This window comes from Phalaenopsis equestris, unplaced genomic scaffold, assembly GCF_001263595.1.
Source record: "Phalaenopsis equestris unplaced genomic scaffold, ASM126359v1 Scaffold000754, whole genome shotgun sequence".
NCBI lineage: Eukaryota > Viridiplantae > Streptophyta > Magnoliopsida > Asparagales > Orchidaceae > Phalaenopsis > Phalaenopsis equestris.
The window spans coordinates 614,471-627,393 of NW_018165194.1; the positions used below are offsets into that span (position 1 = coordinate 614,471).

At 31.9% G+C, this 12,923-nt stretch overlaps 1 protein-coding gene across 3 annotated transcripts in view; it reads right to left on the reverse strand.

Annotated features, from left to right (window-relative positions):
• LOC110030721 (double-stranded RNA-binding protein 1-like) overlaps nt 1-11,468 on the reverse strand; it is a 12,139-nt gene extending 671 nt beyond the window's left edge. The window contains exons 1-6 of one of the 3 annotated variants that reach the window (XM_020733606.1): nt 11,133-11,468; nt 4,447-4,682; nt 4,140-4,359; nt 728-850; nt 471-614; nt 305-382 (exon numbers count right to left, since the gene is read on the reverse strand). In XM_020733606.1, the coding sequence (XP_020589265.1) occupies nt 305-382; nt 471-614; nt 728-850; nt 4,140-4,359; nt 4,447-4,682; nt 11,133-11,403 (1,072 nt within the window). In that variant the 5' untranslated portion in view covers nt 11,404-11,468. Of the gene's footprint in view, nt 1-304; nt 383-470; nt 642-727; nt 851-4,139; nt 4,360-4,446; nt 4,683-11,132 lie in introns of all 3 variants that reach the window. The other 2 variants (XM_020733604.1, XM_020733603.1) reach the window with 2 other exon arrangements.
• Nucleotides 11,469-12,923: the final 1,455 nt, after the last annotated feature.

The window sequence follows — 12,923 nt, forward strand, 5'->3', positions numbered from 1 at the left end:
CCTGCTGAATTGAAACAACGCAGGCTCGGCATGTACATACAGAGCACACAGTTCTTATGATTTTACATATCTCACACCTAAACTTACATATTTACACGCATAGCATTCAAATTTTTAAAATCACATAAAAAATAGCACTATTATCACATTTTGACAGTGAAATACACCTTTTAAAGCATAGGTTTAAAGCACAAAATCACTATGTATGCAAATATGAAAGTTTAGGTGTGAGTTATTTAAATACATAAGAATTGTGTTCTGCGAATGTAAATTTTCCTAAATACTAATATGAGGATGTCACTACCATTAGCTTGCTTCTCTTTGATATTCTCATTTGAGATCGGAACTGGAAAACGATTTTGTTTCTCCTGGAAATTGATATCTATTGAATGATATTAGAAACAAAAAATATTCACATAATTACCATTCCGTACCCATCTTCAATCCAAAATTCAAAATAATTTGCTCACCACATGTAGCCTGATAAGCTTCCTTAATCTTCAGAGTTGAGGATGGAATCGCGTTAAGATTTGGTTGATTTCTAGCAGGAATAGGAGAGTCATTAAGCTTTACTTGGTACTTCGGCGAAAGGCCGGTAGCAGGCTGGGTTACTTCTGTTATGGCACCATTTTCTGAATATTCTAAATTTTTATTTACAATTGCAGTAAATAAATAATTTCAAATTTAAATCAGGAACTGAAGCTCTTATGCAATTTCATAAACTAACCTTCCGCAGTTTGATTCCTTTCGTCAGTCGTTATAGATGAGGGTGGTTCAGCATGAATTTTTGGGTGTTCCAGGTTATCCATAGCATCTCCGCAAGTCATTCTGATTGAATGGGAATTAATTCCTGACACAAAAATATTACTATCCAATTAATAATAAAGAACAACTAATGTGCATTACAATGACAAGTTTACTTTTAAACTGCAAATTAATCATGTCATTATCTAGTTAATTTATATTTTCTTTTCAAAATAAAAAATTAAAAACAAATCTGAAAATTAACCAGCACCCAGGAATAACAGTCAGAAATCGAATCATCTATGAAGTATGGTTGCAGTACAGTAACATGGAAATGATACAATACAATAGAAAAACATAAATAAATAAATAAATAAAGTAACAATGCAAGATAAAATACATGAACAGGTGTTGGTATAAAAATAAACATTAATGTAGGCATGTCTGTCTCAACGACATTTTCACTGAAATGTGGTTTGGTATATTTCACCATAGATGCAAAGAACTAGGAGTTAGTCCAGCATCTTTAATAAAATTTCTTTTAAACAAATTCAATTAATCATAAATCAAAATTACACAAAGTTTATTCAAGGAACCATTAAATACTAAAATTACATCAAAACAAAATTCAATGGATTTAGTAAATGGGTTGGTCAAGTGCTGTGCCCCCATCCCTCCCTTACAGCTTGCTTATTAGCCATTCTTCTAGCATGCATATAGAGCTTGATCCCTCCTATTTTTCAAATACAGATTTACATAGTATATTTCATACATGAGTGTTGTATAAATGTGGGTGTGAAAAAGACACTGGATCCGAATAAATTCATCTCTGCAAAACATAAATACCACAGAATTATTATTTATTTACATATTTAACATCTACACGTTCATTTTTTACATTTATGGCATTTAGTTTTGCATGAAAAGACGTGTTCTACCTTTTAAAAGTTATTAACAGTGGCATTTGATGTGATATGAAAGTTTTGAGCGCTATAAATATAAAAATTAAAGTTTAGGCGTTAGATGTGTAAACACATAAGAATTGTGTAGTATGTATAAATGCCCCCAAGAATAATAAATAACAAAGTAAAAGGACTAACGTAGTGAATCAGACAAAAAAATTAAGTGTTTATTTGGTTGCTTTTAAGCTAAAGAGTACGGATATAGATTGATGAACATCCCAAACATTTTAGTCTCTATAGAACAAAAATGAGAGTACGTACCAATAAGTTTGCAGTTGTTATTCCTAAAATTCATCTATGGCGTCGACATCAAACCTTTGTAATAATTTTTATAAATAAAACACAACTAAGATAGACATGTTGATATCATTAATTTTCTCTTTATGAACTCATTAATTTTCTAAATTTAATAGACTAAATAAAAATTTTAAACTTCACATTTCTATTAATTTAGTGTTGCATCTACTAATTACACAACCTTTGACTCTAAGCAAAATCCTAAAAAAAATTTTTAGAGATGTAAAAGAGAACTTAGAATTTATAAATGAAATGCATAACTAAAATTACCTTAACACAAACGGCTTGCCCCAACACTCAACTTTTCACATGAACTAGCTACGCACAGCGACGTTGTTATTTCCTGCGCATGATTTCATGCACTACCTCTGCTCTAGCTCTTCCTCGTTATTCTTCGGATTGCAACACTTATAATCAACTCATACTCGTTGTCACTGGTCTCTACTCTTAACGTCAGTCATCCTCCTCACTCGCAATTGAGCCTTCCTGATGTCGAGCCGCTCCATGATGCAACGCACTTCGATCGAAACAAGGGTAAATGCACATGCTCGACTACCTGTCCTTCGCCAACTGTTGATGATGCCTCCTATCGATTGAAAGCATACTCCCACAAAATTACTACCCCATCGACACTATCCTCTAAAATTGGCGTTGGTAACGTCTTCCCAGCACACCTCCAATCCCTCGATGAAAAGGTTCAAAATCCTCGCCCGCTTTCTCTCCTCTCAATCTCATCTCAGTCTGCTTCTCAGAATTTTGAAGTCGTTCTGCTTCAAAGGGTGGTTTTGTATCCGCTTTATAAGGTTGAAACGTTTGTTAATCTACATCTCTTTTGTGTCATATGCGTTCTCTTATTGTTTTTCGAGGAGACGAAAATGCTTAACTACGAGGTGTTACAATAAGAGCGATAAATTTAAAATAAAATTTGCTCAAAAAAGTTTGATCCTCTCCAAGAAAATGATTAGAATTGGCAAGATTTAAGCAATAAAATTTAATAATTTAAAAATCCCAACGATGCCTGTTTTAATAAAAAAAATTCAATTAGAGTGAAACTATGTAATCAAAATGCCCTCAAATTTAAAGAAAATTATTTTGAGCTTAAATCCTAATAAGAAATAAGAAATTCAGAATTTAATAGAATTTAAAAATTTTCAAGCAAATTTAACTGTCCGAGGTTTAAAGAAACAATTTATCCATCTTGTGCACTTATTTGATGAGGTTAAGATAATTATAGCTCAAAAAAAGTTAATATCATATAAGGTATATCTTTATAGTCGCTCTAAAAAAATGTTACATGTCTACTAACAGGAGATTTTGTCGCCAAATGACAAAAAATATATGGTTGTGATTGGGGTCTTCTGATTGGTTGATTTGCTGCAAAATTAAACTATTGAAGAGTGATCACAACAAAAGCACATAAGTTCCTCAATGGCCTCCCTTAAGTGGTGAACTCTAAGAAGCATTGGATAGAGCATAAAGCCTTTTGTTAGCAAAAATTAACTTCAATTATTCTCAAATAAACATTTACCTAGTTCTATAAGATCTCATTGGATAATGCAACTCATGATTGCCGATAAAGATCCTTTGATCATTGAAACATATATCTCTGGGTAAGTAGACCAGTGATCCACACAACCTAGGATGATTGAACTATAAGATTTTAATTAAGTTCCTCATTATTTTCCCACCATCCTTTTCTAAGCTAAATGTGGTTAATTTTTCTATCTTAAATCAAGTTTGTCACAACTATACACTAAGAATTTAGCCCAAACAATTAGCTTTAACCAAAAGTATCCGTCATTATCAGTATGAATAAGTAACCATAAATATTCATGAATATGAAAGATCCAAAACCATATTATGAATTCCTTGTAAAATGAGTGCAAAATTTATTGGCAGTGTCTTATTTAAATTTAATTTGTTTCTGAAAAAATTGATCAGGAACAACAAACTCTCTCAAGAGACATGTTGAGCCGAATTGATTAAAACTGATTTGCATTTAGAGTCAAACAATTGTTTTCAATTTCAACTCTCTATTCAACCTAACTCACTCAAAAGTCACTATGAATGCTAAATCTCACTATCTCAAAGAAATAAAAGTTCATCAAAGAACGTAAGAATAGAAGTCTAACTTACGTCCTTCAACATGATTCAAGGCAACTTTTGCAGCATTCATCTCTGCCTGCTTTTTGGTCCGCCCAACATCTCCTACAAAGCTTTTTCCATGTATTTCGACAGTGCTTCTGAAAATACGCATATGGGATTCATCCTCAGACACTGTATTATATTTTGGCAAACATAGACCTTTCTTCTGAGCTAGTTGTTGCAAGAGGTTCTTGTAAAAATTTGGTTCATCCTGAAGGTAACAATCAGATAAAAAAATGAAATTAATAACTCGTCACATTCAGTACGTCTTGTTGATCAGAAATCACATGTAACTCGCCTGCTGATTCTCTTCAAGAGGCAAAGACATTAAAGCAACCCTTGCAGCAGAATGTTCAGCTTCTCTTAACGATCTGAAGTACTGTGTACTCTCAAATGTTTGTCCATCAACTGTAACCCTTGCCTTAAACCTATGTGCGTGAGCTGAACCGTCGCTGAGACAAACATATTTTGGCGCACCAATATTTCTCTTTTGCACATACTGTTGTAGCTGACTCTTGTAAAAAATTTGAGCCTCTACAAAAAATACAAAATAAAAAATCAATTATTAACACAAAATTAAATGAAAAGAAGTTTAAATTGAAAAGAAATATAGAAAATACAATTTTTAAATGAATGCAAGACCAAAATCTGGAGCTCCTTGTTTTCATGATAAATAAAGATGAGTTTTCGTTCTAAGAAGTTGAAAAACGACACCGCTTCCTAAAACTAGTAGGAGAAGATTTCAATCCATAGAAAAATGAAAAATACAGAGGAAGAAACATGTGTTAACATACTTAGATACTACCATTTGTGCCAGTTGTCAGTTTGTCACTATGCACTTCAAAATCTACCCTGTAAGTTTTATACTCCAATATGTATAATGAATGTCAATTTATTCTTCGGAAATAATAATGTGAGACACTTCTATTAGAAATGCTAAGTCAACCAAAATGAAAACAATTGCAGTCATATGGTAATAAAAGAAACACTACCTAACATTGTAAGAAATATGACTTGCTGCATGCAACATTACCTTCTAAATAATAATTGTGGCTTAGGAAAGTGCAGAGAAGAATAAATAAATAAATAAATAAATAAATAAATAAGTAAATAAACTTAAGAGGCTCAATCAGTTGCTTGAAGTCAAAAATATCTTTTGAAACAATGAACTTTATTGAATCCATCATTTGATTGGATAAAATTAGAAGCCTATAATGATTTAAAACTTCACAAACCACAACAAAACTCTGCAAATGTAATGATTTAACTTTAACACATAAAATGAATGAAAATGAAATCATAGTTTTTAACAATTAAATGATTCCTTAATGCAACTCTTCTTCTTTTTAAAGAACCTGCACCGCACAAAAATCATGCTTCAGATTGTATGGCATAGAACTATAATATGTAACCAAAGTATTTTAGGGAGCTGTGTAAGCACTCAAATGCATTCTCAATTTGTTTTTCCATCCAACACGCCGCACGAGTGCAAAATTTAGCCAAACTAGATGGTGAAAGGTACAAAGACCTGACATCACCCAAGGTAACTTTAGCACGGAGAAGCCGGAGTTTCAACAAATCATCATATCCAATCCTTGAGTCTTTAAATAAGAGAAACTAGTGCTTCAAGCACCACTACTCCTACAATCCCTGAAGAGGCCTAGAAGGCTTTTGAAGAAGACTTGATACTATAAAGAATTAGAGTCACCTATGATGCTAATTACACATGATATTTTAGCATTCTAAGCATGTTGACCAAGACTACATCAAGATTTGGAACAATCAACCCACTTAATGATCCTATTTATTCTCATGCATTATTAGGAAGATGGAAAATTAAATCGTTGGCACTTAAAAAAAATTTTGGGCCACATAAAATGCTTGCTCTCACTTGTTCACCTTTTCAGGAAAATATAATTAATCTGACTAAAAGCTCTCAAAGTTTTTCTTTGTTGACATTATTATGGAAACTGTATATTAGGAAACTTGATGTTAGGTAACTTAATTAGAGGAAATCTAATTAGAAGAACTTTTTGATATTGGAGTTATTCCTTAACTTGGAGAGTTGGCTGCTCAGTCTGCTTCCCTCTGCTTTCTCTGCTTATGTCCGTTGTTGTGTTCAACTTCTTTTGGCTTTGGTAGTTCAATTTTTTTCTCCTTTTTTTATTGAGCAGTGCTTGATAAGATTAATGTCTAAACTGAAAATGAAACTTAGGAACTCGTTGAACAACAATTTGGTAAGAATGTTGTGGGTTGTAAATGATTCTTTGCAGTTAAGTTTCATTCTAATGGATTTGTAGCTTGTCTCAAACCTTGGTTGGTTGCTAAGGGCTATGCTCAAACTTATGGAATTGACTACTTGGACTCATTCTCTCCGGTAGTTAAGTTGACTTCAGTTACCTATTTCTTTCCTTGGTTGCAATAAATAATTGGCCCCTGCTCCAACTGGATATGAAGAATGTTTTTCGAGCTTATCTTTTAGAAGAGGTATACATGGAGCAACCTCCTATGTTTGTTGCTCTGGAGGAGTATGGTAAAGTATGTCGTTTGAAGCACTCTTACTGAACGAATTAACAAGTAGTATTATCAAGTTTTTAATTAAATGAGCCTTATAGAGCAAATTAGCAAGGTTTTATTTTTGCTTTAAAACGCACATTTTACTAAAAAAAGTGTTAATATGTTGTATGTGAAACTATTAATATATAAATACATTTATGAACCATTATAAAATAAAAAGTAAAACTTAAATACAACAACAACAAACCTTTATCCTACTAAGTGAGTTGGCTACATAAATCTTTTTTCTCCATTGTGTCTTCATTTAATTCAAATAGATTAAGATCATTTTTTACATAATATGTCCAAGTCTTTTTTAAGTCTATTTCTGTGTTTCTTAACATTAGTCAAATTTAAAACATCTACTCTTCTAACTGGAACGTCAGATGATCGACGTTTAATGTGACCAAACCATCTAAGACGACTCTCTCTAATCTTGTCAACTTACGAATAAATTCATTTCGCATTTTGCCTCTAAGTGTCGAGTCACTCATCCACCTAAGCATTCTCATCTCAGCACCACTTAATATAAAATAGAAAAAATGTGGTACAATACCTATCTTGAAGGCAAACATTAAGAAAGAATATTTTTTTAAATTAAAAATTTCAATAAAATATTTTGGTTTTAATTACAATTTGCTATAAAACCTATTCTTTTTTTGTTCACCCGCATTACCTACAAAAAGAGGTATTTACATACATACCACTCAATTCTTATGCATTTACATATCTAACATCTAAATATAATAATAATTAAAGTTTAAGTGCTGGATATGTAAATACATAGCAATTGAGAGGTATGATCAGCTAAGACGAAGTCCAGGCCAAATTTCAAGAAGGACCGCAACGTTTGAAGTGCACTTCAAAATCTAGGCTGAAGTTGAAGACAACACTCAGCTCCCTTGTGCTCCTTGAACTCTCGAACACGACTATCTGCTCCTTGCACTACTTCAAACATCAAACCAAAGCTTTTATATACTCTCATTAAACCATGAATGGACCAATTGGTTACAACTCTTTGAAGCACACTGCAATGAAGCGAAGTGGGTGTCAAGCGCTTCACTTCACTTTGCATGTGAAACATGCTTTTAGGAGCATTAATGAATAGTACTATCAAACTATTTGTTTTATAACCAAATGAGCTATGTTGTGAACTTGTAGAAACGAACAAACAAGCTTTAAAAAAAATGATTAGCTAAATGAAAAATGAAAAACAAAACATACAACATGCATAAAGAAGTATTTTGTGTTCATGAACAAACAAAATTTAATTAAAAAAAATAAAACTTTCACAATTTTTTAAATACACCAAACAAAAAGAGAATTACTTTATTATTTACAAGAAAGATGGTTACCTAATACAATGAGTTTCATTTGATAGTATCTTTTGTCTTCTTTATAAGCCTTCTTTGGGATCAATATACTTTTTTCAGTTTGAACTATAAGTTGCATTTGATTAATAAAAATTGAAGATAATGTCTTTAGATAAAATAGAAGTTAAAAAATAAAAAATATAAATATAAATAGTCCAATTGAAAAGATTTTGAAACTTAGCTTTGAATAAGTAAAGCTCGCTAACCCTGATAAGAAATTGAGGTGTTTATTTTCAAGAAAAAGAAATTCATTCTTATACCCCTATTCTAAGAACCAATTAACTTTAATAATCTAACTAAACCCAATGCAAAATATGCAAATATTAAAAGGCAGCATATTCCTCAAATCACAGGCAACATAAACCCCCTATTTTAGAAATATTCAATTTTTTAATTCTCCAAAAGTTCACTTCTTTTCCTTAATAACATTCTATACCTCCTCTCTCTATCACAATCTCCTTATCAATGTAGAGTCTACTTTTAAACTCTCCTAAAATTTTTACAACAAACTTTTTGATGGAAATAATCATCTTATCCCACATCAAAATTGGCACAACTAAACCTATTCAATTTGCCTCCCTTAACTTATCCTAAATGATTAGCAATTTCTCACCTTTTAAACCCTACAACATAATTCTAGAACGATAATTTCTTTTTTATTTTATTTATATTCATAAGATATGCATCCATAACTATTACTCTATACTATGTGGTCAAATCATTGCAACAATATTTTTATTTCACTCTAAATAAGAAAATATGTATTTGTAATTTAATGGATCAATTTTTGTAAGTAACTAATGGTAAATTTGGCTATATCTTTATTTTTTATTTTTATTTACAAAAATAAACACTTAATAAAAAATCACATTTAGTCAGCTCTTTCAACATTTTGATTTTGGAAACAAATTAGTGTTTCCCCCAAAAATTTTAGAATCAAGAGCGAATGCACATCCAAAAATATTTTTGCTTTAAGTATAAATTAAAAAAAGATAGAAACAAAGAAAAAGAAAATAAAAAAAATAGAAAATATAGCTAAAAATGCCATAAGTGTTATTCACTTTCTTAAAATGACTTTACTATAGCAAGATCATAAGCTACTGTGAAATCAAGTATAGTTTGTCCGATTGTATTTTTATTTAAATCTCCCCATACCTCATTTTAGAACCTATATATATCCATTTAAATCAATTCCAATAAAAATCCTTTCATCCTTAGGTAAATGTTGTAGCAGCTAAACCATCTCTTTCGAAGACTATTTGTTAAACCATCTTCTAATTCAACTAATCACATAAATAATTATCATAATGGAAATAACCCTATTCACCTTAATAATAGCTTACATTTTTTTTAATTATAAATAAAAAAATAAAAGAATAAAGAAATTAAATTAAAAACAAAACACAGCCAAACAACACTTCATATTTCATAAAATATATCTTCATTGTTATATAATCATAGGCTATTGCGAAATCAGGTATAGCTTGTCCTTTTGCATTTCTATCTCATATTTTATAACCACCAAGCATCCTCTCATAACTCATTCTACTTGAACCTCTATGCTCATTTGAATCACTTTCAATAAAAATTCTTTCTACTTTAAGCATAAATTATGGTAGTTTATCATCTCTTCCCAAATTTAATTTTTAAACTATCCTCTGATCAAATTTGAGGGTAACTAACTGAGCGGTATTGTCAATCTTTTCAAGAAAAATTAACTTATAACCTTCCCCATTGCCAAACCTATTTACCTTCATAATACCTTGCATATTTCTAATTTAAATAAAAATTAAAAAAATACAAAACTAAGAAAATAGAAAATAAAACAGAAAACATCCAAACATGGTATATGTGTTTTTCAGATTTCTTAAAATATCTTCACTATTGCAAGATCATATGCTACTACGAAATAAAGTATAACCTATCCTATTACATTGCTATCTCATATTTCATAACTGCCATAAATCCTCCCGATGCTCATCCAATTTAACACGTGTACTCATTTAAATCACGTCCAACCAAAGTTCTTTCTGTTACCATAATTTATTTTAGTAGTTCATCCATCTCATCCCAAATTTATTTTTAAACTATCTTCTCATTGAAATTAAAGACTAAAAGCAAATATCACATTCATAATTTCATCGCAGATTATTATCTTGAAAGTCATTACCCTATTACCAACCATATTTAGCTTAATAATTTTATCTTTCATTTTTTTTATATGTTACTATCACAACCTCATTACTATTAATAACCTTTCCAACATAACAATAATTCATAAACTTTCTTAATGACATTAAATTTTTCTCCTTTCCATTTAATTTCTAGTATAAATAAATAAATCTTCTTTTAAAAATTGTGTTCGTCAATTATCCAATGGATTGCTTGAACCTTATCTTATATTGTTAGGGCTTGTCCATTGATCTTGGGGGTTCAGTGATGACTTCAAGGAACAATTCCCTGGAAAAAAATTATAAGAGGTGCTACTTATGGCTTACAAAGAAACTTGTTTAAGAGAGAAGAAAACCAATAAAACGAGGAGGTTTAAGAATAATACAAATTTAGAGAAAGGACATCCAAATTTATCAAAATCATTGACCAGGGTTGCTGAATCAAACTATCCATAATTGATGAAACAAAACAATTTCTGGGCTACACTATGATGCACCCAACTTCAGAATTAGTGTCCTAACAAAAACAAAATCACATAATATCATAAAACAGAATCATTACGTTTATTTTACCATTTCCCGTTAATATTTAAAGCAATTGAATGAACAAACAATGATGTCAAAACCTCTTATCCAACAAATTCTCTAAATTTCACTCGCTAAATCCATCAAGAAAATCGGCACTTAAGAGAAACCACGCTACTAACCCAAACAGAACATTGAAACCATGATTCAAATTTCCTAGCTGGAACATGAAAGCAGTGAGAATGCCATGGCACAAGAGAGTAAAACAGAGAAACTTTACTTACACCGGAAGCAATAGCAGGTCCAAAGGGGACAACACGCTAAGTTTCTTAAAGCGAAAAAAGTAGAGTGGAACTCACTGGCGGCCGGAGAAGACTCATCGCCTGCTGGATGGTCGGGAGCAGAGGAGGCGGAGGAAATGGCAGAGAGGCTGTCTAGGGCTACCTCAGCGGCCTTGTTCTGAGCCTCTTTAAGAGATTTGAAGAGGTTCGGGGAGTCGAAGGTCTGGCCGCTGACAAGGACGGAGGCACCGAACTCGGGGTTGTGGTCGGGACCCTCGCGGCTAGCTGTGTAAGTTGGCAGAGGCCATGATCGCTTCTGGCAAAGCTCCTGCAGCCTGTTTTTGTGCATTCTCGAATCCAATAACGCGGCCGGAGCAGGATCGAAGAGGCGACAGATATAGGAAGAGACGACGGGCGAACTTCTGTGCGGTTTTGAGGCATTTTTACATTCATATCCACCATTTTTATGTATTTACATCTTTGAGAACTTATTATTATTATTATTATTACTATCTAACACCAGAATTTTTATATTTAGTCATTTAATATCACTTAAAAAGATAGCACTATTAATATTTTTTCAAATGTGAAATACCCATTTATGTGGATATATGTTTATGATAAAAAATAGATATAAATAATAAATATTAGGATTTGAAATTTAAATACATAAAATTGTATGGCATGTCTGTAAATTTTTAAAATAATAACAATGATTTGCTTGATTTAACATGATATAAAGAAAAATTTCAAAATGCTCAAAAATCTCAAAACTAGCCGCTCTCTTAAATTTAGTCGTGTAATTTTACAAAATTAAGCTCAAATGATCGCTTGATAAAAAAACGATGACAAATAAGACTAAAAAATTGAACTCACATGATCACTCGCAAAAAAATAACAAATATTTCGAACATTTTAGGGTGTCGGGTTCTGTATAGTTCATGGGTTAATACAACTCAGAGAAGATATGTGTTCTCAGAGGGAATCTTAGAAAATATATTAAATTCTTATCTTCGATAAACCAGAGAAGTCAGGCTCGTCGAAGATTCCCTGAGTTACAAGATTTCATAAGGAGAGAGAGAGAGGGAAAGAGAGAGAGAGAGGAAGTATCACTTACACGCAAGAGAGAGAGAGGGGGATTGAGAGCCCCCTTCCTCTCCATTTCCCTTTTGTTTTAAATACAAGAGAGAAAACTAATAAAAAAAATTAATTTGACACATCTCGTATTATACAAAGTCTTTCCCTGGTGTCTTGATAAAAATCTCATGATGTGAGTGTCACGTCTTGCCGGTATGATGCACATCTCTGGTACCTCGGCGAACAAATCGAGTCCCAAGTGTTGGGGGCTTCTTCAATAATGGACTGATAGATATCTTTGTTAGTCATGGATGCCTTCTCTGATTGCTGCTCTCGCATAATTGAGTTAGGTTGTCATTTTAAGGGTAATGAATACAATCAGATTGACAGTTGAACTCAATTTAATTACTTCGACAGGTGGGCTCGATTCAGCCATGTCGACAAGTGGGTCTGATTCAACCACTTTAGCAAGTGAACTTGGTTTAATAAGCGAAAAAATTTGTATGCTCATATTTGTGTATGGAGAGGTATAAATGCAAAAAGTAAAATTTAGATGTTAGATATATAAATACATAAGAATTGGGCGGTATGCGTGTAAAAACTCAATTTTGTTTTAATGTAGAGCTAATGACTATAAATATTGTAAATGATACGAGCAAACCGTATTGGGTGGTTCAAAATGCATGAATAGAAATGAGTTTGTTATCACACTAGTGCTATTGAACTTGGGTATACTTTTTAGAGAGGAATGTGGTTGTGTGCAATTTTAAGTTGATTGGAGACCAAATTGAA